The sequence below is a fragment of the Mytilus edulis genome, chromosome 9 (genome assembly GCF_963676685.1).
Source record: "Mytilus edulis chromosome 9, xbMytEdul2.2, whole genome shotgun sequence".
Lineage (NCBI taxonomy): Eukaryota > Metazoa > Mollusca > Bivalvia > Mytilida > Mytilidae > Mytilus > Mytilus edulis.
The window spans coordinates 63,133,105-63,161,031 of NC_092352.1; the positions used below are offsets into that span (position 1 = coordinate 63,133,105).

Here is a 27,927-nt window from a genome sequence, read left to right on the forward strand (position 1 = left end):
AAATTTATTCTTTTTTCGGTGCATGTTTACATGTTTTGTTAATATGTCTTTTTATAGATATTTCATAGTGTGTCTTTCTATGTTTCTAGGTTGTGAGGTTATACTATTATTTCAGGTTAGGGTGAAGGGTTGGCATCTGTTAAAACATTCAAACCCGCTGCATTTGTTAGCACCTATCCGAAGTCAGGAGACTGTTCAGTGGTTCTCCTTTGTTGATGTGCTTCATAAGTGTTACTCAATTTTTTTAAAATAGGTTAAACTGTTGGTTTTCCAGTGAATGGTTTTACACTAATAATTTTTGGGGCCTTTAAGCTTTCTGTTTGATGTGAGCCAAGGCTCTGTGACTCTGTGTTGAAGGCCATACTTTAACCTATAATGGTTTACTTTTTACATAATTGTAACTTGGATGGAGAATTGTTTCATTGCCACTCATACCAAATCTTCTTTATCAATTATAAAGGAAAACTAATCAGGGACTCGATCATGTCTTAAACAAACCAAGTTCATCAAATGTAACAAAGGTTCAAATATAGAATATAAGGGTCATATGTGACTAGCATCATCAAAGTACTTTACAGGAGGAGTATGCCAACCCTTAAGTATCTGTTTTTGATGGAAGTTTTTATTGTTTTGCCTTTCATTCTGATCAACCAACTTGCAGAATTGACTAACTGGATATATTTTTTATTTGTTCTCATACTGAATATGCATAAAATTGAGAAAGGAAATGGGTAATGTGTCAAAGCGACAACAACCCGACCATAGAGCAGACAACAGCCGCATGTAAACTTGTCACTTGACAATATTTCTTAGCCCATCTAATTACTTTGCAGCTAATTTCAAAGAAAACTTCTATCTTACTTTACTACTTGTACATTCAGATTTTAGGAGGATTGTTTTAAATACAATTTACTACAAGGTGACTTTCAGTTTAAAGTTTAATGATTAATTTCCGAAAGTGCTTAAATAATACTTTATTATCCTGGGAATATGAATGTCACTGCCCTTTTCCCAGATAAGTTTTTCACCTATATCATACCTTTTAGAAACACCCATTTAATGATAATACAGCCTAAATTTTAAAAATTTGATTGTATGTTACATAACTTGGTGAAATATTGCATTGAAGGATGGAGGAAGGTTTAATAATGCCGCCCATGCACTAATTTTTTTTTTTTTTACTAATGCAAATATTAATTATTAAAGGCGAAAAGATGACCGTTTTTAATAATGTGCAAAAGTGCAATTGATCATTTTATTAACATATGTGGTAATTGGTAGAATCCAGTATGATGACATTAAGTAAATAAATAATTTTTTTTGTAGGATGACAAATTTTGTTTATACAGTAATCAGTTTCATATAATTTTTTAATTCTATATTTAAAAACTATATACGTATTTAAGCTAAACTAATTTGACATTTAATGAGAGCAAAGTGTCTCATTGGCAATCTTACCACATCTCCTTATCTTTATATAGAAAAGTTGAACATTACTGCAAGAATTATTCTTCAAAATAAAGAAAAAGTGCAAGGTAAGTTTTATAATTCTGTCAATTTCTTTACAAAAAATTTGAAGACAACTTTTACATGGATTTGTCATAAACTTAAATTCTCATCTAGACTTGTCTTGATTTTATAAATGGTTATTAAACGAGATGGGGGTGCTATAACATGCCCCAACAAAGTGATTACATATAGATAGGTAAAAATGGACAGGGCTGCATTCAATATCATAGCAGCTACATAGGGCTACATAAATTTTTGACTACTGAACGTGTAGCTATAGCCAAGCTGCTAAATAGGTCTAGATAGCAGCTAGGCTAGCTTCACATTCAGTAGTCAAAAACCTATGTAGCCCTATGTAGCTGCTACAATATTGAAAGCAACCCTGGTAAAAACATTTAACCATAACTTTGTTGCATAGGGTATAATTACATAATATTTGTCATATTATATTACCTGTGAATATTAAAACATAGAATCCAAGTATTATAACCAAGGGTAAATTCTTAATCATTCTTCAACTCATGTGTCTAGTTTGGGTTTCAGCCTTTCTGAAAAATAAAAAAAAATACATATCAACACTATATTCCTTATACAATTGAAAAATACTTAAATCCATTAATAGATTTTAGACCTAGACTGTTTTCTCTAAAATTACTTATAAACCAATTGCCTGAGAAAATTTGAAAAAAATGCTTGCAGAAATATAATTTGCTTGTTCATAGTCAATCATCTACTAGGTTGCTGCTAGCTAGAATCTCGGAATGTAATACTGTATTTAATTTGAAATTATTACAAGTCTGTTATCAATGCAATAATGCAATCAGGTGAATTCCCCAATAAGAATTAAAAGAACCCCAACTCTGAATTTGAAGTGAAATTTTCCAAGAGAATATTTACTGCATACTGTTAGTATAGTCCTGTTTTTCATTATCTTTCTCATGTCCATTTGTACTGAAAAGTTGATTCAGTACAAGTCTAAATTTTCCAATATCAGATAAGGATGCAGTCAGATGGATAAATCTAAGTAAATATTGAACTCCAAAACTGCTGGTATAAGTGGTTTTTTACTGGATTGATTAATGTTGAAAAGATAGGATTGAAAATGGGAGTGATTGAAGACTGATGGGATGTTAGTCATTTACACATAGCTAGATTCCAGATAATCTGTCATTGACTAAACTTGTTGTAGGCAGCAGAAGTGGATTTTTTCAAGCAAATCAGAAAAATAAAAAAAAGTATACATTTCTTGACAAATCAACAAAAAAGGTGTTTTGAATTTTTATATTCTTTGTATGGGAGGGGAGCATAAACATCATATTCACTCTCCCAAAATCACATAATACCTTTGACAATCATAGTTATTATTAGATATTACAGTGACTTGACTGTAAGTGTTGCTCTCCAACTATTGAAATCTGATCAGAGCAATTTGGTCAGAACTTTGAATAAGTTACAGTAGGTGAAGAGCAACACTAACAGTCAAGTCACATTAATTATTTGTTTGCCTCTTGAGCCTCAACAGCCTTTGTTTTCAGTTTTTGTTTAGAACAAGTTAAGAAAAGAGCTTGAACCATTCTCAAACCAAACTGGATATTAATAGGAGGCTTTTCTTAAGTTAAATTGTGGCAAGCATGCTGCATGCAAACCTCTTAAATACTTTAAATTCAGTGCATTAAAGTTATTATTGAGATTTTTTTAAGAATATATAGACTTGAACTGTGAGATCAATTATTGTGTTTTCAGGAAAATCAGAATATATATATTGGCTGTTTTCTGCTCTTAGGTCAGGTTGTTTCTTTGACATATTCCCATTTCCATTCTCAATTTTATGCATCAAATTTATATACAGGCCAACTATAAAAAAACACAAGAATGTAATTTCACATTTCTCTGGAAAACAACTGCAATCAATCCCAACATAAATTCTTAGGGTCAATGCATGCATTGTTATGAAATTTTACTGCTGAATTTATTCATGAACATGACTCAATTTTGAGTTGGCAAAATGATAAGTAAGTACTTATACCCCTAATGAATGTTTAATACATAAGATGTGGTATTGATTGCCAATAAAAACAACTATCTACCAGAGACTAAATGACTTGGATGTGTGCAATCAGGTTGCTCTACAGCCTTCAAGAATGAGCAAAAGCAATTTTTAATGCGAAAACTTGAGGCTTGATTTGTGTACAAAAACTACAAACAAAATATATGATCTGTATAACAAACAACAACCACTGAATAACAAGCTCCTGACCAGGGACAGACACATACATAGTATGGCAATCTTAAACATGTTTGTGTCTAATCTGGGACAGTGGCACAACAACACAACATAGGAAAAAACTATGAAAATCAGTTGAAAAAGGATTGACACATCAGATTGATAAAAAAGCAGAACAAACAACTAACAAATACACTATAAAAGACACAATCATACCACATCTTCTTTTTTTCTACAAAGTACCGGTAGTATATAAAGAGTACATGCAGGTACTGAAAGCTAAATCCAAGCAAAAACAACTACCAGTAATAAACAAATCAATTATCACAGACACATTCTAGGGGTTTAGTGTAAAGGCCAAATAGTCTTCTCTGTAGTTAATTTGTGAGGGTTGGTTGCTTTTTTGTTAATTAACATTTAACCCTACAAATCACTTATATATTCATATTTTCGAATTATTGAAAATAGACCCATACATATTGTGAATTTCCCTTTCCCAATAATTATCTTTGTCCATATATAAGTCAGAGAAATGAGTACAGGATGAGTGAAAAGTTTTAACTTTATTCATGAAAAAAATGCTATCTTTAATACTATAATCCTGATAAAATCTACATGTTTGGCATATAGCTAGACTTGCTACATGTCCCTTCCTAATTATTATTATTTTTTCAATTTTGCCCCTTTAATAATTTTACTGCTATAACTAGGAGATTACAATTATACTGACATCTGCAGGAGGAAGGGCAATCAGTAGGCTGGCACTTATCAGTAAACATATAAATTAGTAAGAGAGAAATATTAGAAAGGGAATTGTAGCAAGTCTAGCATATAGCTTATAAAGATAGACCCCTGTCTATTGTAATAGTCTGTATGGTTGACTTGTAGCTGATTTGGGATTATTTTGGGTCTTAGGTCGCTTACTTATTGATGTTAAAACAGCCCACATCATTCTTAACTTTAATAACATTAATAAACCTTGATCATACAGTCATCAGATCACAAGAATTCGATATTCCCAATGTTGAGACTCAATGCTCATAAAACCTTTCATCAGGTATTTCAATAAATTAACAGAGTTACCTATGAGAAATCAATGCCATAAAACCTGTTGGTAATCTTTTTTATTTGACATGAAATCTACAAGTGCTAAAATTATACTACTGTGGTTACATGCTATTCAAAAGCAAACATTCCAACCACCCACACTTATACAGAAGTTTTATGAATGAAATTAGTAGTAAGGCCAATATGCTTTAATTCTTAGATTATCAGCCTATAATTTACCCAGATTTTAGCCTTTATTCAGAACAAACAGCTACGTTATTTAGGATGGAGATAAAAAGTTACTAAATAAGTAGCTTTATATTTACAAAATATACTTTTACTTAAAGGAAGATGGGAAGTAATCTATTTGAGCTGACCTCAAATTATATATATTGATACAAAAAGCAATGGCAATGCATATTTCCATTAATATAAAATAATATTAATTGATAAATTCACTTCTCAGATAACTAGAGTTATCTCCCATATCAATACGGGGATAAACTCAACAACCCTTTTCACCGTTTTGGGTGATTAATTCAAAAATATGAATATATAAGTGATTTCCCCCCTCTTGTCAGATTAATTTTTAGCAAATAATATAATTGTGGCCTAACTGTTGATTATATTTTGCAATCTGGGAACTGATCTGTAAACTTTGTTATTTGTCTCATTACAAATTTCCTTCCCCTTCCAGCAATAAATCTATATTTTATATTGTATTAACCTTTACAGACTGTGGAATTAGCATACTTAGGTGGAATAAACATTACAGGTACATATAGAATTGGCCTGAGGTAATATAGGTGCAATCTATATCAAACAGATAGGATGGGTATGCAAAGCAATGCTCATTCATATTCATCATAGGTGTTTTGAGTACAACATATAGAAACTACACGAGAACAGCATGTGTAAATTTTTCACTGACTGCATGATCAAAGCCTGAATTTTAGCAAAGTACTGATTCGGCAAAATTGACAAATCACATTTCCTTATTTTTATATATCCATGTCATTGAAACATTCACTTCATGAAACTTTAGGGTCCATGGGGAGAAAAACAGTTTCTTAGATACACAAATTCTTGGGTAGAATCCTCCTTAAAGGAGTTTCTGTTGCTTTTTACAGGGTTCATAAATGTACCAACAAAATAAAATGTCCAATGAAAAAATGTTCCAATCCAACTTACAGATTCCTTTCAATTGGCAGATTTTCCACCTCTTGTCAGAACTTTTGTATTCTGTTTTTTTTTCCTTTTCATGAAAATGTCTTTAATGCTGGGAAGAAGTTATAGTTAAAAATGATATTAAGAATATTGAAAGTAACGTTTTTGATATGTACAAAAGAAAATGGTGTAATGATTTAAACACAAATGATCGCAGTAAACTGCGTACCTATAGATTATTTAAACAAGAATATTATAAAGAACATTATTTAAGTGTTCATATGCCAGGAAAATATAAAAGCGCCTTTGCTAAATTTCGATGTGGTGTGGCGCTGATTAGAATTGAAACAGGCAGATATGAAGGGGTTTTAAGTGAAAATAGATTTTGTTTTAATGATTCATGTATGCAACAGAAACTCATTGAAGATGAGAAACATGTTTTACTCAAATGCCCTATATATTCACATGCAAGACAAGAGGTTTTTACTAGAGCAGTTTCTTTTAATTTTGGTTTTTTAGACTTAAATGATGATGAAAAATTTATATTTTTATTTACAAATGAAAATTTGTGCTTTTATTCTGCCAAAATCTGCCATGATATTTTAATTCTAAGGAAGAATGTTTTATATAGATAAAAATGTTTTGTGTTGTATTTTTATCGAGCTGTCCTTTTTTTTTTATGTAAAAGTCTCTCATAACTCTTTTGAGAGTGGCTCTCGAATGTTTTTAAGATTGTTTTGTACTTTTAATTAAAACATGTTGTATATATTGTATTCATGTTTGTATTGTACATGTAGAGAGGTAAGACTATAATAAAATATTTGATTTGATTTGATTTTATACCAAATTTCTGAGTTATACATTAAAATTGGTTTGATTAAAGATTCAAATAGTTTTTTATGTATATTTATAGGTATATTTTCTATATTATTCAAATATTTAAACGAACTGAATAGAACTTTTGTGCCTTTTTTTGATAGTTCCATATGTGATGTATGGAATTTACCAGAAGCCTCTATAATATTACCTAAATATTTATATTTTAATACTTTTCTAATTTATAACCATCCAAAGTAAACTCTGCTTTAGTGTATGGTATGTTTTTTTGTTGAAATACTATCACTTTAGTTTAGTATTTCAACAAAAAAACATTGTATAAGAAACCAACAATTTATAATAATTGATAAATTCACTTCTCAGATAACTAGAGTTATCTCCCATTTCATTGCAGGATAAGTTCATTTATAAATGTACAGTTATGTTTTACAATATCTTTGTGGCAAATGTCAATTAGTCTAGACATCTTACTGTCTTGAAAAAAAACAATCACTGCTAAAACTAAATAATGATGTACAAAAGCAAAAGATTAGCATGCATAAATTAAATGATTGAAATAAAAATTCAAATATGGTTCCTTCTACAAGAAACCCATCAAATACATGCAGCTTTACACATTTTCATTTTGAATACTGTTTTGTTTTTAACCAACTATAGGCTTGTTATATTATAAATTTACAAAATCAATGTCTGTTTCATAATCCAAGCTGAAATAATGTCTGCCATTAAGTATTCCTCTTAATGTGAATATGATGTGCCTTTCAAAGAGACAGCTTCCACTATCTAATGTGGTTAACATGTATATGCTTGTATAAGTTAGATCAAAATACTCTAACAGATTCTCTCATTTTTCATTTTCCACTAAAACAAGATAACAAACTGTTTTCTAATATCTTGAAATGATGCAACTTATATGGATTGGATTAATAGTAAACCCTACTTAATCATTGATAAAATGTAAACTTTGTTGTTCAGAGAGTTAAAGTTTTGTGGTAAAATAGATTTTGTGAAGATACATTTTTGTGGTTTCAGTTTGAGAAATAAATATTTTTTAATGATTAATTATTAGTTGAGGTTTTAAATTTCAAATTAAATATTTATCTATAAACAGACAAAAATTAAAACTTCAACAATTGTTTAAAAAAGTAAATAAAATTTAGGTATATAATTGAAAAATACATCAGGTGATAGAAACGATGCTAGACTTGTTTTGCAAAACATCCAGTGGCAACTATTTCATGCATATCCAGGACAAGGATTTACATAAAAACGTGATAAAAAAATGCTGGAAAACAACAAGCAATCAAGGAAATGGCTCTCTTTTTTTCTTTAAGTACAAAAGTGATGTGCAGGACACAAATCAGGCAAAGTTTTATTCATAAGGGTCAAAGATCAAAGTTGAGGCCAGAGTGACTTGACCTCTGTATAAGAGACACCTATCGCTCAAGATGCAATTGCATACCAAGTTTGTTTGACCTAAGTTTTACAGTTCAAAAGTAATGAACCTGACATGAATACTTTGATAAGGATCAATTTTCAAATGTCAAGGTCAAGGTAAGAATTAACTGATATGGAATATAACAGCTCCCCATCTGGGTCCATGATGAATCAGCATTCCCAATTTGATCAACCTAACTTCCATGGTTCAAAAGGAGTAGGTCCGGTAAGACCCGTTTTTGGCCCCAAAATATAGCAGTTTTACAAAATTGTTAAAATGTAAACGTTAAGTTATTTATTGGACAGTAGAATGCTTCTGCTACATTAATATGGGCTGTTTTTGACAATAAAATGCACATATATCGGATACTAGCACCATTAAGTCATGCTAAATTACTGAAATCTTCACAATTCTAGCATTTTAGTTAAATTTTAGACGGTTTTCGTGTAAAACGAAAGTGGCTGCATTCGTGTTCATCCTTAATATTGAAAAGTAAGTTGTATTTTATGATAATACATAACATATATAAAGGTTGAGGATGATCACGGATGCGGCCACTTTCATTTTTGACAAAAACCATCTGAAAAGTGACATTTTTCGGCATATTTGGTAGATTTTTCATATATAAGCTTGAATCGGATCGTTTTTAATGACTAAATCAGTTAAAATCTTTCACATAAACTAATTGATTCAAATGAAATAGACACTTAAGTGTTTAAAAAGTGGTCAAAATCTTTCGTCAGATGAACCTGAAATTTGAGACCAAAATCGGTCCTTACCGGACCTACTCCTTTATGTGCCAGACATGAAGCCTAATTGACAAACAGGCAAGACTGACAAGGTGATTCCTTTGTATTATATACCCTTCCAATTTTGTTTGCAAGGGGCACAACAATGATAAAAAGGAACACTTCACAAGAAATAAATTATGTTATCTTGGTGTAATCAGGCTATACAGAATTTGACAAAGAGAGTTGAAAATGCACCCACGGCACAGAATTTTTTATAAGGTTGTAAATTCTTCAACAAAAAGTGAAATAGAAACTAACAAAAAGTACCAGTGAATGAAGGGTACATGTTAAGAGTTAATGATAACCTTACCATTTGGACAAGCTTTCCCATGACCAATGGAATGAGTAATGCATAAAGTTTTGGGGAAAATATTCAGCTGACCCCAAATATTGAGCACTTATTTAACCAATAATCAGAAATTTTCATTTTTTGTATACACCTGCAGAAACTAATTACCCTAAATCCCCTGAGTATAATTCAAAAGATTGATGTGCAATTCATATTCAAATTCTAACTAATAAACACAACTTTCTTTTTTTTTTCAATTATTGTTATTTTTCAAATTATAAAGAAAACAGTGTGTTCATCAATAATATCATATCTTCAATAAAAGACTGCAAGTCCCATATGATTTTAAAATATTTCCTTTTTATAGGAGATTGAATATGAAATTAGTCTGAAGATACTTTCCATATGGCATCTTCTTAAGTTGGAGTAGGTTAGATATTTTATGGATTGTAGAAAATGTGACATTTTAAGGATATTTTTATACATGAATAATAGATAGTCTAAACAATGTACTGAGTTCCTTACCCATTCATCTTCTGGAATATTGAAAACTTTCTTTCTTCATTTTAACTTTTCAAATATTCAACTTATGATCATAATAATTGAGACAAAATCAGGTTTCCTTGACCATACAATCCCTTAATATAAGCTGAAATCTCTCTTTGCAAGGGAAAACCCCTTTTTTTTCAAGATTTTGAGAAATCGAGGAAACACTAAATTGTACTATAGATGTTAATGAAGAGCATTTATATCCAATAAATATAGATTTGCTTGTTCTGTCAATGGACAAATGATAAAGCAGAAGATTACAACATCTTTTTGAAGTAATAATAGATTTCTTATAATCTAGCTGACTAGTTCCCATTCTGAACAAACATTCAGTTCTCTTAAAATTACACCATGGAAGTAAAAATTAGTCCACATCAAATGATTCAAAATCAGATGAATATCAATGTTTTGCAACAAAATTTGTGAAAAAAGTTTTGGTTGCTTTTTGGTTCTTTCTGTGAGAAATACATGTATTTATATGATTCCTGACCGCCATCTTTCTTGTGTTTTGTTTAATACCAAATGATTTAAGAAGCAATGGTTTTTTAAGACAGTTATTTTTGTTAGGGGACTCTTATTAATAAGTTACATATATTTAAGGTCATTTTCTATGCAAAATGTTATAAGAAAGTCATTTAGGAAATACTGCAAAGAATAGTGGTGGCAGGTTATTATAGTTTACTTAGGTATATAAGAAGAGAATTGTTTGCAAACCTGTTCAGGTATATGTTTATCAAATTAAGATAATATAAGTTTTGCTCCTTTGATATAGCCAAAAAGGGAAGTTAAGTTTTTTCCACTAATGAAATTGATATGCAGCAGTTGGGTCCAGTTCATAATATAACAGAATAAATTTCCACTCATAGAAACGCTACAGTATATATGCTCCATCACTTTTATACAAAAGATTAGTTCACATCATATTTCACACAAAAATATCTTGAACTGAATGTCATCCTACTTTGTATTAAGGTTAAAAAAAACAATTACTGTACAGTCCTTGCAATATTAGACCGAAGATGGATTTTCAAAATAATCTAATTAGTTAAAAGCATTCCTACCTTAAGTGAAAAAGTACATTCCAGTTACACATTTATATATCAATTATACAAGTATCTCTAGTTCTTATTTGGATATATGCTAACCAAGCAAGCAGCGAGAAGATGAATTTAATTACTATGTGTCTATCACATACAATAAAGCGTAGTACTATGAATATTGCGCATCACTGGACAGTATTATAATGCCTATTAATAATTCAAGCAAAAAGGTAAATACGGCAAATGTTTCTATGTATATTAATGCCAACTTTTATTTGTTATTTAAGGACCAAAATCAATTTATAGTCTTCCGAATTGTTATAATTTTCAGGGGAAGAGCTAATAGAATTATTGAGTAAATATTTAATAGCATTATACCATTTTCTAGCAAACCATATGTGCAAGGCTTTTTATTCTATGCTTTGATATCATGCAAGGAATCAAGTTTCAGTGTTAGGAACAAGCTAGAATTCACAACTATTTGGTCAAAGAATATAGTTTTAACTAAGCTATTATCAAAACAAAAATGTGCATAGTCCAGTGTTTTAATACCTAATTTTAAGCTACTTGAAGATGACAATATGAATCGTTACATGATGCACAGGTATTTACTTTATCAATGCTTGGTCAGGGGTGGATTTTCATAAAAAAGGGGGGATGTTCCAAACAAATGTTCTACAATACTTTGCATTAAGATTAAAATAACAATTATACAATCATTACAATATAAGGCCGACAAATTTTTAAAAAAAATGTATCGATCGTCCAAAAAAAATATAACAACCAAAAACAAATTATTTTTTTCTTTGGGCAATACTACAAAATTTGGGTCAGGTGAAGGACCAAGTGAACTTAAAAAGAATAAGCAGTTTTATTACTGAGTCAGGTATTGTATTTCAAAAAAATTTTGGTTAAGGAAACAACTAAATGATAATTTTAGTTTACTTGTAGTGCAGCCCTTTTTAAAGAGTAGTTTTTGAAAGTCTTACAGTGACTTGACTGCTAGTGTTGCTATCCAACTATTGCAACTCATTCAAAATTCTGACCAAATTGCAATTTGTTTTATAAAATCAAACTGTTCAACTGGTCAAAATTTTGAACAAACTGTTCAGTCAAAATGTGAAAGTGCAAGGTGATAAAATAAAATATACCTATACTATCCTATGAGACTTTAACTCCACTTTAATGTTGATGTGACAAAATTAGTTGAACAGTTGGCCCCAGACCAGAATTAATGTTGTCCACGAATATAGTTCCCTTTAATTATAGTGTATTTTTTCTTTATTTTTTTTTCTTTATTTTTTTTCTTTATTTTTTTTTCTTTATTTTTTTTTCTTTCCCTTTCTCATACATTTCTTAGCCTTTCTGGGGTGGAAATGAAAGAAAAGAGCTAAAATAAACTTTTGGATGTTTTATTTTAACTGATTTTGATATGGAAAGAGTGATTAGGCCAGGTGCAAAAAGGTGATATTTACAGTTTTTGGAACATCTTTTGACTTGTCCATAGGGGTATGGATGTGTATTGGCTTAATTTGTAAACTACAGAGGTGCAATCTTTCTGAATTTTGGATATAGTTTTTGACTAGAACTGTACTTTACACACACAAAAAATTTGACAAAAAGATTAGGTGCAATATTTTTAATGAAACAAAACGTCATAAAGAACTAATAGAGAATTTAGTGTAATCTGTGGCCAGTTTGAATAGATATAGTCATTACCATGCAAAAGGTGAAGTGTAATTTTGAATTGCTATAAAAATGACTATAAAATATCTAAACAAACTGATAGACTAAATTTTCATATCAACAGTAGTGCGGAGTCTTATAGGATTGTAAGTATATCTTTATTTCATCACCTTGCACTTTCACAACTTGACTGTGATTTTCTACAGCTTTTTGATCAAATTCCTGACGAGTTCAACAGTTTGGTTTTAAAAAACAAATTGCAATTTGGTCAGAATAAGTTGCAATAGGTGGAGAGCAACACTAACAGTCAAGTCACTGTAATTAGAACCTGAAATTTTTCCTTTGATACTATTTCACCCTATCTGGGTAGCAAAACTTCTTTTTTCAAACATAGTAATAGACAAACATGTTTACTTTCTGCTATAATGTTACAGTTATTTATATAATATTTGATTTTATATGTATGCTTTACCATTTCTCTTTATTGCAGTATACAAGATCTACCTAGTCAAAAGGGGGAGTAACTCACATCAAAATCTAATTCACATCAAATACAGAATTTAAGAAAGGACTTCCTGAAAAGGGAAGCTAGAGCTGGGCAATCTGTAAGCCAAATATTGGCTAATATTATGCACTTTGAAAGTTCAATAATATATATTGCAAAGTCAATATTTGTTTCAATAAATTATTAAATATCACATAAAAATAAATCACTTGTTTAATTGATTTTCAAATTTTGAAAATAAGTTCATTAGTTCAATAACATTTAAAGCTTTTCTTTTGGAATAATAATATAAAATTGATTCCAAATTAAATTTCAACTGATCACATCTTGAATTGTTTTTTAACTTAATTATTTTGGTAATTTTGTTCATCTTATTATTATATAAACAGGTATTCTTTAATTTTGGTGAAATAAAAAAAATATTATAAGTTCTACAAATCAATGTAATATCTTCTTCTTTTTTTTTACATGCAAAATCCAATATCAGTCCTTAACAATTTTTTGTAGAAGTATATTGATAAACACATACCTTAAAATCATGTATGAATGAAAGTAAAACATATTTTTTGTTTATGAATACTACCTTTGAGGGGATAGGAAACACTTTATAACTTCCGTATACTTTTTAAGTAGTGCACGCTTACACAAGTGTTTAGGTGATGGGATAGGAACTTGAAAACTTTCATCTTCTTATAGGGATAAGCACAAAATTCATGGAAAAACCAATATAATGAAATACATTTTTCTTAAGCTACAGTTAAAAATTGCGAATAATTGAGTCAGCATCATTTGTTTTCACTAATTTCATTGTTTTTATAATTTTATAGGACCAATACAAGGACCTATCTAGATTTTAAAGTCACAACTACACGCTTGAGACTTATTATATTATATTCCCAAAACAAAAAGTCAACTTACATCAAGGAGCAATTACTCCTAGTATAGTTCTATAAGGAGTGGTCTGACATTTAATGAGTTTTGATGTAATTGAACAATGTGTAGATCTCATCATTATGTGACATTTCTACCCCTGTAAGAACTTACTGAATTTATGGCCGTTTTCAATATAAAAGACAAAACTTGCGTTAAACCACCATGTTCATTTTCTTGCCATATCATTTGGCAGGCAGGGTAATCAGACAATTTTTTAAAACTAAATAACCTAATGATGATTTTTATTTTTTTTTTTATTTCATTTTTGAGAGTACATATTAAAGCCTATGATTTACATCTGACATTGTAAGAGAAGCTTTAACGTGATACCATTCCAAATATAATAACAATGTTTTACAGAATTTCTAATTTACGAAATCTTATAACAGAAATTATGTCTAAAATTCAGTATGTTGCTTAATTTTGTATTATAATGGAGATAAATCTACTATTATTTATTTTAAGCTTGCTCTTTATTTCATTAGATCAACTATATATGTCACAAGGTTACCTCATTTTGTCAACAAAATAGGGTTAGAAGAAATAACTGATAATAAATACCTTTTTCTTTTCTGACTTTAACTATTTCCTGGTTGACGACCAGATAGATCTAAGACTAAATACAATTAATCTACACAAGGACTTTTCCACAAAAAAAATTAAACAGGGGTATCATTACCATAAACGTATATTTCCTGTATTTTGTTTAGATTGTGATCTACTATGTCTCGTTTTTTACAAGATAATGAAACTACCCTAAAGGTAATCCGTTTATCTTGCAATCATAATTAGGTCAAACCTAGCCTTTACTTCTTACGCTTTACATACTTATTTACCTATCAAATGATTTTTTACATGTAAAAACATACACATAAATCTTGGACTTATTTATTCAAATGTGTTATTTAATACTTTGAAACAAACCATCCTTGCTTACTCTCCCACTTAAATTCAGTTTTTGCTTACAGATGCCTTATTGTTATTATAATGACTGCCATAAGGAAATTAAGACTGTCCAATGATATGGGAATTTAGACTGTCCAATGATATAGTCATGTTAGAGTTGATCTATTAAAAGGATACTTTGGAAGGTACTAAATTTCATTTTATATTTTTTTCACCTTATTGTGGATGTAGATTCCTAAATCCATCCGTAATGCAGGTACTTCTTTTGTCAGGGGTTCAATTTTTCTTTTGGTGAAAATCCCCAAAAAATCCTATTAATTCATGCACAGCTTATAACATCCCTTACCAGTAGATGAGTTTAACACCAAATGTTTGGGAAGTCAAATATATACCATTTCTAGGAGCTACAAAACCGAAAAAGCCTTAAAAGAAAAGCCTATCAGTTTTCTGAGCTTGAAGGATTTGAATCCTTCTTTGTAGTTTAATTGCATAATTCATATACTGATCATTTTAAAAAATTCAAATTTTGCATGTATCATTAAAATCATGCCATTTAAAAAGCACTGGTTACGGGGCAGATGGTACAGCTAGTTTCTGTAAACAAAATAGATAATTATGGTATTTAACATGGCATTATCTCAAAACAAAAACAAAACTTTACCATCTCATTCTGGAAAAGAATGCTTAGCTAAGTCCTTTTTTCCTTTACAAAACTACAATTCCCAACTATATTGCAAACTGAACTTTTAACATCTAATAAAAGATGGTTGTATTATTTTAAAACCTTTTTCAAGCTGACTATTTTCACCACAGGAGAAGAAAGTATAAATAAATAATGTGTCCACTGAATCTGTAAAAAGATCAATTGATCTGAATTTCAATGAAAGGTCTGAATCAATGAAGTACACAGTTCATTCAATTTCTATGTCAATTTAACTTTTCTGTGGGTCAAGGTAATAATCATTTTAGACATGGCTCCAGATTAACCACAAAAAATGAAGTATCACTTTCCTCATTATATAACTATTATAATTCAAACATAATCTGGCTGGCCAAAGTTTAAAATGCTATATAAAACACCAGATTTATTACTTAAATCACAGTGGTAAAACTCAATAAAGGTGGTTTAACTGTTATATCAAAATACATGTAAAACTGTCTTATGGAGCTTATCTTCTGTTTACTTGTTTAGAGCTTGAAGTGAATGGAAATAGGGTATATATCAATGAGGCAGAAACCAAATGACAGATACATATATAACAAAAAGACATCTATAGGGCAACATACAGTCTCAACAATAGAAAGCTATTTATACCGAGTATGGCAAGCTCTAAATCTTCAAGTCAAGAAAATGAAATGCATTTATTAGAATCAGAACCAGTTTGGAAATCAACATTAATTCTCTAAATATAACAAGTATTTATATCCTGTGTATTTATATCATTTGTCACTTTGATGAGGAATGGTTCTTGTCCTCTGTAATGACAATTATCAATGAGGAGTGCATGGTTTCTTTTCAAACTCAAATCTTATAAGAAATAGTACTTTTTTCTAAATTCATTTTATTTTTAGGGTAGGGGTATTTGTGAGAGATAGCATTGCAGTAAATCAAAACAGAATATAAGGCCTATATCAAGCAAAATTATTAGTATACAGGAATATCATATTATATTGTTAGATTATAAATAAATAAACCTTTTTGAAGCTAGAAGCCTTGAACATTTATATAAAATTTTATTTATCAAAGAATCTATCTTGATGAAATACAACCTTAGGATAGACATTATCTTCAATCATTACAATCAAGATAAGACATGTGATGTTACCACTTGCTAATGATTTGTTGTACATTGAAGTTAAATTATTATCTAGGTAGTACTGAGTGGATACATTAAAATGTGTCCCCAATTCTTTAGGTTTAAGCTTGATCCTGTAAAATTTTCCTTTTGGATTTATTAGTGCTAATGAGGGCATTAGGCATCCAATTTTTCCCCCTATTCTGTTTTTTTTATTTTTAAATCCTGGCTGATAATGCCACCGATGTAGTAAATTTAGTGGAGTCTTTTGATTTCATTAATAATATTTAAACATTGTGTTATGAAGAGCATTGACCTATGGTATAAAAATATTATTAACTTTTTGTACATGTAACTTAGAGCCTTGACATATATGGTTAGAAAACACTGTAGACTTTATGTAATAAATAGCCTTGGCCTATATGGTATCACCTTTTGTTTTTATCATTAAAAGCAGTATTTTGACCTTACATTGTAACTATGGTAAACAAGAGATAAAGAACATAGACCAACAGGACAGCTACCTAACAACACACATTGAAATCTAGAGGTCAACAAATGGTCAAATTATAAGTCACCATAAGTTGTGAATAAATTTAAACAGGATCTTCAATCAACACCAAAATTCATTATAGGACAAAAAAAAACATGAGAGATACAAAATATAGACTGATACATTAGGTTGTGGCAAGGTCAAACAAGTTTTTGAGAACTGAACCTTCACACTTGTATTATTAATCAAAACATCTAAGATTGTATAATGTTGTTGGGTTTCCTACTCATGTAGTTTGACCTTATCATATCTTAAATCACAGTAATATCTATAGTTAACAAGCTATTATTTGAACTTGGAATTATTATTAATTATGTTATTTGCTTAATTTCTTGCGTTTGAAAATTTTTAATGAATTCCATGTTTATTCTGTATTATAATGTTCTGTGCCGCTGACAACACTTTCTTTTACAAATAAGATGGTATATTTTCAATAGAATGTACTGTGCTGTGCACAACACTGTCTATACAAAATACATTGTGTGGAAAGTGTTATGCACTGCTCAAAACATTATGATAAAATTGAGAAAGGAAATGGTGAATATGTCAAAGCGACAACCACCCGACCATAGAGCAAACAACAGCCGAAGGCAACCAATGGGTCTTCAATGTAGCGAGAATTCCCGCACCCGTAGGTGTCCTTCAGCTGGCCCCTAAAATATGCATAATAGTACAGTGATAATGGACGTCATACTAAACTCCGAATTATACACAAGAAACTAAAATTTAAAATCATACAAGACTAACAAAGGCCAGAGGCTCCTGACTTGGGACAGGCGCAAAATTGCGGCGGGGTTAAACATGTTTATGAGATCTCAACCCTCCCCCTATACCTCTAGCCAATGTAGAAAAGTAAAAGAATAACAATACGCACATTAAAATTCAGTTCAAGAGAAGTCCGAGTCTGATGTCAAAAGATGTAACAAAAGAAAATAAATAAAATGACAATAATACATAAATAACAACAGACTACTAGCAGTTAACTGACATGCCAGCTCCAGACCTCAATAAAACTGATTGAAAGATTATGTCTTCATCATATGAATACCAAAATAAACATGGAATTTATCAAAAATTTTAAACATAACCATTATGCAAATTCCATAATTTAAAATAATTCCAAGTTCAAATAATAGCTTGTTAGTAATGCATGTCTGAATATTGCACTTTTTCATTGATCTTTCTTGTTTCAAGAGAATTGATTATTTATAAAAGTTGCTAATTTTTTTTACATTTAATCGTTTGCTGAAAATAAATATCATGCTCTAAGCTTAAGCTTCATCAAAACTTTGAATTCTACAGCTACACCCTTTATCTAAAGGCTATTGAAATTTAAAAACAAATAGTAACAAATGATGCTTCATGTTTAATGCATTATCACTTAATTGTAATATATCATGTCAACACTTTATTTTGAGTGTCTCCCAAAGTTCAGACTGTATATAAAGACTTTAAGTTCTCCTCTCTTTTACAACTTTTTCTCCATACAAATCAAGTTAAGCACAAGAAGGGTAAATTTTGTTTTGTGAAACATTTCATGCTACATGGAGTTCAAACAATAATGATCTCACTGTCAAAGTATTCAAAACCTGAAGACAAGTTAACTTTAACACTTGAACTTTGATTAAAGGGTATCTTAACATTCAAGATATTGATTCATTAAATTCATTTACTAGTAAATGAATCAAACATACATACATAAGATCTTTTAGGACCAAAATTTAAACAGTAAATCTTTAATTAGGAACACAGATTTGTCTTTCATTTGTTAATTAGACTTAACAGTTAAAATGTTTACACCCAAAATAAAAGTTGGCCAGCATTCAATTCAGTTTTAAATAAATGCATTCTGAAAATGATCTATCTGTGTCGTTATTTATTTAACAGAATTTTAGCATCAGGACTGTCTGAGTACATATTTGAAAGGTTTCAATCTTTGGTACAATCATAGATGTTTAATACTTACATCTATGGTACAATGTAATTTGAATTGTCCAGTCAAGAATTTTATCAAGATGTAAAGAAATCTACCATGGCATGGCATAGGTTAGACTACCACTATTATAAAAATACATATTTACAAGTAACTATGTAAACAATTTATGTAATAACATTTCAAAAGCTTATATTAGCAAAGTTAAAATTTCCTCTCATTTACAACTTCATCGTAACATATTGAACATGCATATGTCATGGCTTAATGAAAGAGTAATAATAACCAATAACGTTTAGCAAAAAATGTTTGTTGAATCAATTTAAATGAAATATTAGATGCATCTTTTTAAAAAATGCTGATGCAAGCTTGGTTTTCATTCTTTACAAAGTTTGTCTGTCATTGAAGATATCATTTGTAAAGAAATGTTCAATAAAATCTAATAAGAATTCAGAAATCTTACCATTATACTGAAATCAATCAAATGTACAATGTATGTCCATGTCAATAGAAGATACTGCAGACTAATCACAAGATATCATTTTCTTACAACTAAACTGACAAGATTTCAAAAATGGTATTCTGTTCTGCACACTCAGTTAGAAATATCTGTCAAAACCTTTTTCTTCATACAACCAATCCAAAACCAAAATAATGTTTTCAGTAACTGACTGCTCAATTTATTAAGTTTCCCATTCAATGTTAAAAGGTCAGAATATATTTTTAAAGGAGCTGTCATATTTAACTGATGTCATTGTCTCATTGAACATCAACATCCTTGATACTGTAATATAAGTAGAGTTATCCCTCTTAATCATTCCAGACAAGCTTGTTTTAGTTCAGGTCAGCTAATGTATCTTTAATGATATGTACATGAATGTACATGTATACTTGTATTGACGATATTGGATACAGCTCAATTTGTAATAAACAGACAAATGATTTTTTTCAACATGCAAATGATTAGTTCCAAGGTCAAACTAAACCAAGTGTGATCAGCATCAAAATTATTTTCCTGATTGAAATCATCATAGAACCTGTTATTTTATTTACTGTTATTGATGAGGTACAATTTGTAGTTAACACATAGATAAACTATGATAACATAAAATGTCAAGTATTTCTAAATATTATACAAGAAATAACTGATTGAAATAAAATAGAAATCAGAAGATTAATGTAACTGATACTGTGAAGCTACTATCATTATCTTTTTCTACCAGTAGTTTTCTTGTTCAGCTCAACTACCTGTAGAGCATAGATGTTACAATTGTATAGTTTAAAGGAAACTTTGCAAAAATGACAAATTGATATAATGTTCAAAGTTGAATTGGCAATTTTTTTTAATTCGCAAAAAAATCAAATTTAAAACGTCCCAATATTGCCATATGATGTACTCATCATAACTTACATTTTAGAAATTTCAAATTAAACAACATTTTTCTATGGAATAATTTTCAAATAAAAGAAACCATTTCAAATTCTGCTTCCTTAAACAAGAACTTTTCAACCACTGAAGTGATAAAGTTCCTGGTACATGTACTATAAAATTGAGAATGGAAATGGGGAATGTGTCAAACAGACAACAACCCGACCATAGAACAGACAACAGCAGAAGGTAACCAATAGGTCTTCAAGCGAGAAACTACTGCACTCTGAGGCGTCCTTCAGCTGGCTCCTAAACAAATATATATACTAGTTCAGTGATAATGGACGTCATACTCAACTACAAATTATACACAAGAACTATTTTGATGTGTCCCATATTATACTGCCTGAACTTTTTAAGTGTTTCATATTTTGCCACAAGAGATAATTCTATGGAGTGAAAGATAAGTTGTATCAGCTACTTATTATCTGATAAACCTAGCTATATATATATATAGCTGAGATCGTTTGATTTAGTTTATCCTAATTAAACTTTGGTGTTTTGCTTTAATGGCACTTCTTAAACCTAAGTCTGCAATGCTGATCATCCTTTCTTGTTTTTGATAATCATGTATTTTAGGAAATTTTCTTTTGAAATACTCTTCAGTTGGGAGAATTACCTAAGACATACATAAGGGGGATCAAAAGATTATATATAGTCTTGTCAGTACAAAATGTATATTTGTACACTTTATGTGGTTTGAGGAAATGATTATTCGTTTATTGCTTCTGAATTCCTGGATTTAGACTGGGCATGTAACAAACAAATGAAAATGCATCATCTCATCTTGATTCTGTTTCATCATGGAAGTATTATGAAATATACTACTTCCATGGATAGATCAAATAACTTTTAGAAAATTTAAATAGTGAAACGCCAGTGGCGGATCCAGAACTTTTCTAAGGGGGGGGGCCCGCTCCAGTCATGCTTCAATGATTCCCTATATAATCAACCAAATTTTTCCCACGAAAGGGGGGGCCCGGGCCCCCCAGGGCCCCCCCCCCCCCTGGATCCGCCTATGAACGCTTGTGATATTTTTTTGATTTGCTGACATAAAAAAGAATTATACCAGTGCTTCCAGTAGGTAATGTAGGTTGAATTGAGGCAAACAACCCAATGCAATAGCCATTTAGTAAAATTCATATTTTGTTTAAGCTAGCTGTGAAATCCAGGAAAATTGTCACTATAACAATGAAATAGTTTCTCAATCCTTTATAACATGTTAACAAATGTAACTTTAAAAAAAAGTTAAATCACACAAATACTGAACCTTGAGCAAAATTTAAAAACGGAAAGTCTGTAATCAAATGGCAAATTCAAACAAAACCTCAAACACATCAAACAGTGAATAAGAACTGTCATAATTCCTCACTTGGTCAAGGCATGTTTAAAGTTTCCCATTTAAGAAAGACCTATTACATATTACATAAGGTTTAATTGTTACACTATATCATGCAATCTAATTTCATATGGCAGACATCTGTTATGTTTTCTTGTCAAATATTGAAAATTATATTTAGGAAATAAATTGACAATTTATGCACTGGATAGTATTTTACTGCAAAAGTACTCATAAACACACAAATAGATTCTATAATACAGAAATATTTGGCAAATATTATTTGCCATCACATAAAAAACATTTCCCAAAATAATTACTTACCATAATCATAACTTAAATTACTTAGAATAACCCCTTGTCCATTCCTGCAATATAACCTGTTTACTGAGATTGTAATTTTCGTGTCTTTAATATCCTGCTTTAGTGGTGGAAAATCAACTCATGAAATACATATATTAATATATTTATCAAAATAATTAGTAATCATATCAATTATGATGTATTATGTCCTTGTCACAGGAAATAATGTATCAAAGATTTGCAGAAATAATCTATTTCTACAAAAGGTCTTCTTTGATTTTTTTTCATTTGTACTTAAGAATACAATATACATGCAGACAGGGTAAAGCCACAATGTCACAAAAGCAAGGGTTTTAATACTGCTGAGCGGAGAACATGCAGAACTAAAGTTGTTAGGCTAAATTTGAGACAATTAGGTGTTACCTGACTGTTTACATGTAACCATGGAAGTATCATATATAAATTATATCAATATAATACTTCCATGGTATAACCATGACTTATCCAATAAAGAGTGTCTGTCATAATAATTATGACAAATGATGATTAAGCTATCACATATATATATATATACAACTCGTCTAAACATCAACCCAACAATGTTAGATCTATAAATTTGCTTTTCGCAAATTTTTTGTTCTTCCCTCGTGGGGATTCAAATCAATGCTACTGAGATATTGTGACACCAAATGGCCGTCCCACTAGACCACACGACCACCTGGGCTTCAAAATGAAGCTTTCGGTTGCCGGGTGTTACCTTTCCACGTCAGTTTTAATCTAGCGTCGGTACTACAGTACATGATATATAAGGCATGAATGTTATTTTTACAGATCAGCTAAATTATCTATAGTAAAGGATCCTACAAATTAATGTAAGATACAGTCACAGAAAATAATTATATTTATAAGTACGTCTGAGCCAGTTACAACTCTACAACTATATATATATGTCCATTTCAACTTTTGTACTATTTGAGAAATAAATTGAACAATAAATACAAATACAAATAATTATTGGCACAAACTCAATTACAATAATTGGCAACAGCCCAATAAATATGAAATCTTACTTTTTTTGGTAATAATCATCAACTTACAATCTCCTACCCATAACTGTACATACCTTTGTTTCCAAACTGTGCTTGTCACTTTTGAATACAGTATTCCTTGTTAAAACTTTAATAAACTCCATACACAAAAATCTGTTATGAATATGTTATTACTTCCATTGAATATTTCCAGTAATAATATCCATGATAATATCCAGTGCTATGGCAATGATTTCTTGTTTATCAGCTGATAATTATAGGGTGAAGCTGTAAAAAGTAAATTAAATTTTACTTAATTAAGCATATATCTAATTGAGCAACTCAAACTAATTTATAAATAATTTGATCACTTTTAATCCAGTTTGGTAATTAAAGCACATATTATTGTCACATTTAAACATCAAAAGGCCAGAAAAAGTGGCAGTTGTGAGTTCAATATTTCAAACAGGTGTATTAATTAACTTACAATTTGTTGCAGACATAAATGAGACAATTCAAGTTAATCAATTTAAAAAAAATATTGAATCTACATTTTTATTTTTTTTCATAGATGTACCATTTATGATTTATCCATTTACTTATTTATTTGATCTCTTTGCTATTTTGTTCAAATACAGCATCTATAAAAAAAATCAAAACCTGTACAGGTAAAATCTAAATATGATTCCGGAGGAGCATTCCGGAATAGGTTACTTTAATGAATGCGCATCGGGATAAGGATCCATCAGCAGATTTCCAATCAGAATACCCAGTGTGTTAAATGGCTTATCTTTTTCTTTGGAAATAAACAATAGAAAATGCATTTTTACTTGTTGTTAATTACAAATGAAAATACATCATTTTCACCAGACTACAAATTTTATCTCTCTATTTTGTTAATACAGTGCCAAAAATGTACACGTACTGGTTTAAGATAGGTTTGGAAAAAGACCAATTTATTTCTGACAAAGAAAGAGGACTACTCCTCTGTTTTTGTCAATATGTCAGGTTTTTTGATAAATTTCTACAGAAGTGAGAGAAAAAGATCAGTTTAATGTTGAACAATCAAAGGAACATATCTGCCTCAAACGATTAAAAGAATCGATTCATTATTTCTTCCTACCTATAATAATATACAAACTAATGCATCTATCTAAAGTTATTTATAAAATTAACAACAAGATAAATGACCAAACATCCTCTCTCCCTTTAAATTTAGTTGTGTAAAAAAATTTTATGCACAATTTATGGGCATTATGTTTTCTGGTCTGTGCGTCCGTCTGTTTGTTCGTCTGTTCATCCGTCCGTTTGTCTGTCTATCCTGCTTCAGGTTAAAGTTTTTGGTTGAGGTAGCCTTTGATGAAGTTGATGTCCAATCAACTTGAAACATATATTACACATGTTCCTTATATGGTCTTTCTAATTCTAATGCCAAATAAGAGTTCTTACCCCATTTTCACAGCCCACTGAACATAGAAAATGATAGTGTGGATGGGGCATCCGTGTACTGGGGACACATTCTTGTTTCAGATAAAAAAAATATGTTTTGGGCAAGCCAAAATCAAATTCCAATGAATCATTGAAAGCCTGACAGTCATGAACTTCAGCAGAATGACATAAATTTGTTATTGATTTAATTATGATGATAGGAAATAAACATGAATATTTAGGCCTAAGACCTGCATTTCAGAAAACTTATAAAAATACATATGGAACTACCATAAATACTAATGTGCAATTTTCATTAGAACTTTTAAAAGTTAAATGTAGAATTAAAATTACATTCTTCATTTAATTAAATGTTCTTGGATATAAAGTTACCTTGATAAATTGTATAACCATTAAAAAAATTGTTGAAAATTTCTTTTCTCATATGTTGAGGCAAGCATTTTAACTTCATTGTAATTCAAAGATTACAGACAACTAGTAAACTTCTTTGAACAAAAGGAATGAACATACAGTCCAAAGTAAACTAGAGGCTCTAAAGAGCCTGTGTCTCTCACCTGTATTAACTGATGCTTTGGAAATCATGTTAAAAAGGTTAAAATCATAATTTATAGTATAAGATATCATTTAAGATACTATAATAATATCTAAGACAATAGCAAAAAACTGCAAAATTTCCATAAAATTACTTACTCAGGGGCAGCAACCCAACAACTGGTTGTTGAATTTGTCTGAAAATTTCAGGGCAGATATATCTAAATCTGATGTACGTTTTTACCACCAGTCAGATTTGCTCTAAATGCTTTGGTTTCAGAGCAATAAGCCAAAATCTATATTTGACCCCTATGTTCTATTTTCAGCCATGGCGGCCATCTTGGTTGGCTGCCCAGGTCAACAGACACATTTTTTAAACTACATACCCTAATGATGATTGTGGACAAGTTTGGTTAAATTTACGTTAGTAGTTTCAGAGGAGAAGATTTTTGTAAAAATTAACGACGACTGACGATGACGGACCCGGGACGCAAAGTGATGAGAAAAGCTAACTTGGCCTTTCAGGCCATGTGAGCTAAACAAGGGTCTCCTTCATTATTGAGAGAGCTGGCATAGGAAAGACAAAAAGTTGTGTGGAGCTTGTTACCACTGTAACAGATTTTTACTGTGGTTTAAACAATTATTTACAAATATTGACATTACTTTATACACCTTGTGTGTATTCAAATAAAATCCAATGAAAAAGCAATCAATTCAAATAGGATTAACATATTTCTTTGATCTGTATATTCAGTACAAAGAGGGTCTAAAATAAAATGCTTAGAAAAGGTCACTTAGAATCCAAATACAATGCAACCATCTCCGACCTAATATGTACATGAAAACCTGGAATTTATTTGTTTAGGCTTTGTTAGAGTAACAACAATCTGTGACCCTTGTGAAATTTGTAGCACTTTTTCATTTAGAATTTATTTATATTATGAAGTTTCAAGGGCACAATTGAGTCTGAGATGCCAGTACAGTTGTACATAAATTGACAAAAAAATATAGGTACGGTAATTGGAATCCTTTTGGCTTTTATCAGTTTCAGCTGACATACATGCTGTGCTGAAATTATTACTAAACAAGTTAGTTGATGTAGGTTGCTTATTGGTGTGGATTTTATTGGCTAGAATGTTATAATTTTGAGAGTATGTCAAGAAAATGGATACCAATGGTCTGATAGTTTGGATATTACAGATCAATATATATTTTGCTATAGGATCACTAATTACTGAATAAGCACTGATAGTCAAATTAATCAAATATTTTATTGTCATATAAACTTTACAGTTTGTGACCAACATATATTAATACAATAAACACAATAAACATATATACATACATATTAAACATACAAAATATCAACAGCATTAAAATTTATAACAACAAACAAGTTGTTAAGAGTCCCCTGCCCTCAGTTCTAATGACTTTTTCAAGAAGGATCCTAACTTATTTGTTTGTAAAGGCGATGATGGATTTAGTAAACGGAGTGGCTATTTGTCCGGCTAGCCGGACGAATAGTGCCAGGGCTATTTGTCCGGCCATTGTAATGCGCATGTCATATAATGTGCGTTCGGAAGTGCGTGTAACATTATCTTCAGTACATTGTAGCACCAAGGGGGCGCGTGTAATCTGATCACTGATTTTCAATTTTAAGATCATGGCTGAAATATTTGTGATAAATTTTGCAGTTTTCGGAATTTGACAATGGAACACGATATTATGAGCTTCCAAAATTGATATAATCTTATGAAAGGGACTCTAAAAAATTGAAATCACAAGGAAAATGGGAAATAAAAGATAATTATATAATTGATCGGAGAATTAGTTTTACAAAATTATTTGATTCGCTACAGCTGTGTATAGGTGGAAAAGATGCTCAAAGCAAGTGTAGTTGAAAAAGGCCTTTACAATTGCAGGTCTAACTGAGTGAAATTTAGCTTAGTTATAATCCAAAAATTAGTCTTGCGAGACAAGAAAAGAAAAGGAGTACACTGTGACACCCGATCCCCTCACTCAAAATATGGATAACTTTATGTCAAGGGGTCTATAATTATCTTTGACAGCTACAGACATAATAATTTTGTACCTTTTTCAGCTAGACAAAATCCTTTACGTGAACGTAAAATGCACGAGTCAAACACTACCCAAGTTTGTTTTACAAGTAAATTCTTCTCTCTTCTTATATAAAAAAAATATGGGATATATATGATTTTATTCTAATTATTCGTTATCCACATTGGACTATATACTAGTATGATGAAAACAATTTCAATTAACAGTAACAAGATTAGGCCCTAACACTAAAGATTTCAGAACATGTGCTACCCCCTGGTGATGCTAAAGATAATATTACACGCACACACAAATATTATAGTGACATGCGCATTGTATTGGCCGGACAAATAGTCCTGGTACTATTCGTCCGGCTAGCCGGACAAATAGCAACTGCCTTTAGTAAATAATGAATTTTTTCTTCTTCATTTAAATTATTAAAGTTATTATTTTCTGTACATATGTGATGAAAAAATTCATTTCTTAGAGTTTTATTATACTCACAATATAGTAAAAAAAAAAAAATGTTTCTCATCCTCTAGTATTTTACATTTATGGCAAAGACGTTCCTCTCTTACCAATATACA

At 30.3% G+C, this 27,927-nt stretch overlaps 1 protein-coding gene across 13 annotated transcripts in view; it reads right to left on the reverse strand.

Annotated features, from left to right (window-relative positions):
* The window catches only part of LOC139488781 (uncharacterized), a 67,337-nt gene that overhangs the window by 12,841 nt on the left and 26,569 nt on the right, over positions 1 to 27,927 (reverse strand). For 9 of the 13 annotated variants that reach the window (XR_011656077.1, XR_011656076.1, XM_071274688.1 and 6 more), the window contains 2 exons: positions 23,398 to 23,590; positions 1,963 to 2,057 (listed from right to left, as the gene is read on the reverse strand). Coding sequence is in view for 9 of the 13 variants with exons in the window: in XM_071274688.1 (XP_071130789.1) it covers positions 1,963 to 2,020 (58 nt within the window). In the remaining 4 variants the exon portion in view is untranslated. Of the gene's footprint in view, positions 1 to 1,962; positions 2,058 to 10,912; positions 11,092 to 13,611; positions 13,713 to 19,666; positions 19,691 to 23,397; positions 23,591 to 27,927 lie in introns of those variants that run through there. The other 4 variants (XR_011656078.1, XR_011656079.1, XM_071274691.1 and 1 more) reach the window with 4 other exon arrangements.